Source organism: Mobula birostris, chromosome 11 (assembly GCF_030028105.1).
Source record: "Mobula birostris isolate sMobBir1 chromosome 11, sMobBir1.hap1, whole genome shotgun sequence".
Taxonomy (NCBI): Eukaryota; Metazoa; Chordata; class Chondrichthyes; order Myliobatiformes; family Myliobatidae; genus Mobula; species Mobula birostris.
The window spans coordinates 68,539,455-68,543,716 of NC_092380.1; the positions used below are offsets into that span (position 1 = coordinate 68,539,455).

General features: G+C 39.4%; 1 protein-coding gene across 1 annotated transcript in view; it reads right to left on the minus strand.

The window, feature by feature from the left end:
* Positions 1 to 294: 294 nt before the first annotated feature.
* Positions 295 to 4,262, minus strand: part of tnni2a.1 (troponin I type 2a (skeletal, fast), tandem duplicate 1) — a 9,576-nt gene continuing 5,608 nt past the window's right edge. Inside the window, exon 5 of the mRNA XM_072273145.1 lies at positions 295 to 1,351. Coding sequence (XP_072129246.1) covers positions 1,262 to 1,351 — 90 coding nt within the window. The 3' untranslated portion in view covers positions 295 to 1,261. The remainder of the gene's footprint in view (positions 1,352 to 4,262) is intronic.

The window sequence follows — 4,262 nt, forward strand, 5'->3', positions numbered from 1 at the left end:
TTGTGAAACCTATGATTGCAGATGGGAAATAATCCTAATATTGTTGGTGGGTTACTGCATGCAGCACTTCAGCTGAAGTTGTGAAACATTAGGCTGTAGTGTCATTACTCTCCCTGCTTTGGTAAACAGAGCCATTTACAGTATCCAACTCATCTTCATTTTACACCCCTCCCACCTACTAGAAACAAGAACACTGCATAGGAATGGTGATCACTACATACGTATGAGCATTCGACACATAGCAAAGGTGACCAAATGAAGCCTCAGAATACTCATGATTGAAAAAAGTCAACCCTGTTTTCAAGAATTTATTTACACTGTAGCTTTCAATCTGGAGTACACAGACCATAAAATAAAAGCTCTTATAGGTGATGCTACAAAGTTATTACGTACATTTCTGTAATTCCAAAGTACACTTAACATGTACTAGGGCAGCATGCTGACACATAATGGGCCATAATTTACTGTCAAAATTAAGCTGAGGTTATAGTGTATGCTGTTATTTAAATGGAAATGAGACAGTAAATTCATTTGATGGCAGGTTCATGACTAATGGTAGTAATCCAAATGGATATAGCTAATCACTGTTATTGTTGGAGATTTTTAAAGAATGTAAAATTAAAAATCCTTTCTTTACCCTTCCCTTTGTCTACTTTTTATCTCTCTTTCTACCTATCTTCCTTCCCTTTTCTCTTTATTCCTCTTTTGTATAATTTGACAATGAATTCATATGCTCAAATGTACGTTCCTCTCTCAGTCCCTGTTTTATTGATTAGACTTCATTCTGGTTGGTTAGGGAGATGCCCTGCTGTTTTACCTGAAACATCGACTGTACCTCTTCCTAGAGATGCTGCCTGGCCTGCTGCGTTCACCAGCAACTTTCATATGTGTTGCTTGAATTTCCAGCATCTGCAGAATTCCTGTTGGTTGTCCAAGTCTTAGTTCCCCCTTTCATTCACTACCATATTGTTCCTTTAGCAACTTGTGATTCAACATATCAAGTGGGCAAAGACAAGTCTAAATAACGCTCATTTCTTGCTACAATAGATTGTGGCCTGATGTCAAGCAGTAAGAAGATGGATTAAGCTCAAATGCATCCTGACCTCTTCATTGCAACTGTTATATTATTCATTTATTCTAAATGAAATTAACTAAATCAGCACAAAATATTTCTAATACCGATGAAAACAAGACTGACCTACACACATTTTATTACAAACATTAGATGTAATGCAGTATTTGGTTTTTATAGAGACATGTTTTATTCAGCACCCTCAAACATCTTCTTTCTGCCTTCCATTCCAGCCTTCTCCTCAATGTTCTTCCGCCAGTCTCCAACATCCCGCAGATCCTGGAGGGAGAAAGACTTGTATAAATTCAGTAAGCTGATGACTTAATCTTTGATAACACATGCTTCCTTCTGACTATCAGAGTCATAGAATAAATATTGCACACGGATAGGACATAACCATACCTATAGTTGGATGTGGAACTTAATACCCCCTCTGATGGCTTAGGCACCAATCTCTCTGAAATAGAGGTTGCCATTTGATTCCATTCTGCAGCCTAATGTCCATTTCGTACCTCTTGTGTGAATGTGAAATATACACAAGTGTCCCAGCAAACATTCCCATGCCTATTCTGCATTAACTAATTTGATGCAGATCAGAAATGGACAGAAACATCTGCTCTCTACACTGTTCCTGACTGGTATCTAATGATTCTTGTTAAATATTTCCCTGCAATCTGGAGCTTGGAAATTATTAGACTTCTGATATTGGTCAGCCTGATAGATCAAAAACATAATCTCTAAGGTCAGAGTGATGCTGGAAGTGTAACCAAACACACTTCCAGAATTCTGAATGATTATTATTCATCAGTGAACAGTGAGCACAGGCACTTCATGGGCATTACGATCAATCTGCCACTGTCAGCTACCCATTCAGCTACACTTTCTGAAAGAAGCATCAGTTAGAAGCTGTTAATCTCTTATCCATTATCCTTTGCTCATAAATACTGGGGACTAATTTTAGATTTGCTGATAGTACAGGGTAAGGGAGGTTGCTTAATGGCATGTAATCCAATATTCGTCATTTCACATTGTAACTAAATGTTAAAACTACTGCAAGAATTCTGGAAAATGAAATGTCACTCCTTTTACATATAAATTTTCCCATTCCCTCAGTATCTCTGTCTGCTGCTACCTAGCCTTGTACAGTGGTATTCCCTCCCTACAGAACATGGTTTCACAAGGCTTTACAGTACCAGTGACTGGTTCAAATCCTGCCACTGCCTGTAAGGGATCTGTACTTTCTCCCTGTGACCTTATGGGTTTCCTCTGGGTGCTCCAGTCTCCAGGACCAGCTTGGTAGGTTAATTGGTTATTGTAAATTGTCCCATGATTAGGATAGGATTAAACTAAGAGATTGCTGGGCGGCATGGCCTGAAGAGCTGGAAGGGCTGATTCTACACTTTATGTCAATCAATCAATCAATCAATCAATAGTTCAATTGATCAATCAATCAATCAATCCTTTGCTAAAGTCCATGTCTCCTATCTAAGTTTCTCTACTATGACTTAGTATTTGTATTCTATTTTACTCTGCTTTATGGGTAGATAGCTTGGATTATTTTTCTATATTAAAGGTGCTGCTGGGGTGTCAGCCTTTGTGTAGCAATCCATGACCAGAAAATTATAGGGTTGTTTCCCACTTGAAGACTTTGAGTGGAGAAGTCTAGATGTTTCTTGTGCTGCGTGGGGAAAGTACTGCATTGCTGAATGGCCTTCTGATGACATTTTAAACAAGGACCCACTAGCCCTCAAATAAAACGTATAATACGTATAATCCCAATACACAATTTTGAAGAAAGGAAGCAAAATGTTCTCTGGTATCCAGTCAATATTTATCGCTCAAACAAAAATCACTTTAAAAAACAATTATTTGATGATTAGCACATTGCTGTTTTTGGAGGCGCTCCCAGCCTAAGTTGGCTGCCACATTTCCTACATTGCAATAATGACTACATTTCAAATATACATCATTGGATCTGAAGCATTTTGGGAAGGAATATGGTCATGAAAGGCACTGTATAAATGCATGCATCCTGTCTTTATATAAATGCACATTGTTGTAGCTGCTAATTGAGATCAACCAGCTCAACAAAGGCTGTTGACAGGTCCTAGAACTGTTTCCTCAGAGTGCAACATTCCCACAAAATATGGTGTAATTTCACACCAATTTTTCCTAAAATAATCTGAGATATACTGCTTTAAAATTTGAGAACTGAACACTAAAGTTGCAATTAATGAGTTCTGCTGGGTGGGGTGTCCGTACTTGAGTGGGATCTTTAATGCTGAATCCACACGCTATTTTGTTTGGAGGGCATCAAAACCAGAACCTATGTCAGCTAATTGTTATTGTTGTGTGTGTATTCTCTCACATTTAGATGTTACTGAAAATGCCAGCATTCACTGTCCATTCCTAATCACCTCTGAACCAAAGAGGCAAAAGCAGTCAACCATATTAATGAATACAGAGTCACATACAGCTGAGTCTGTGTAAAGACAACAACATTTATCAGATTTATCCCCATTGGTTGAGTTCCTTCCCACCGACATCGGTGCAACTTCATATGCTCTCAATCTCTTCAGCAACCTTCAATTGTCTAGCACTGGTCACCATAGATGTCCAGTTCCTGTATACTTCTATCTCTCTTCAAGAAGGCCTTAGAGCTCTCCGCTTCTTTCTTGACAATAGACCTAACTTGTTTTTCTCCACCACCACCCTCCTCTGTCTGGCAGAATTGGTCCTCACACTCAGCAGTTACTCTTTTGACTCCTCCACTTTCTCCAAACCCAAGGAGTAGCAATGAACCCCAGCTATGCATGCCTTTTCGTTGGTGATGTGGAACAGGCATGTTCCAAGTCTTCACTGGTAACGCTCTCCAACTCTTTCTGCACTACATTTGACAAATGCATCAGTGCTGCCTCATGCATCTGTGCTGAACCTGTCAATTTCATCAACTTTGCCTCCAACTTCAACCCTGCCCTTAAATTCACTTGGTCCATTTCTGACACCGCTATTCCCTTCCTCAATCTCTGTCTCTATCTCTGTCTACTGACTATTACAGCTATCTTGATTATACTTCTTCCCAGCCTGTCACCTGTAAAAATGCCATTCCCTTTTCTCAGTTCCTTTGTCTCTGCTGCATCTGTTCCCAGGATGAGGCTTTCCTTTCCAGTATATCAGATACGTCCTCCTC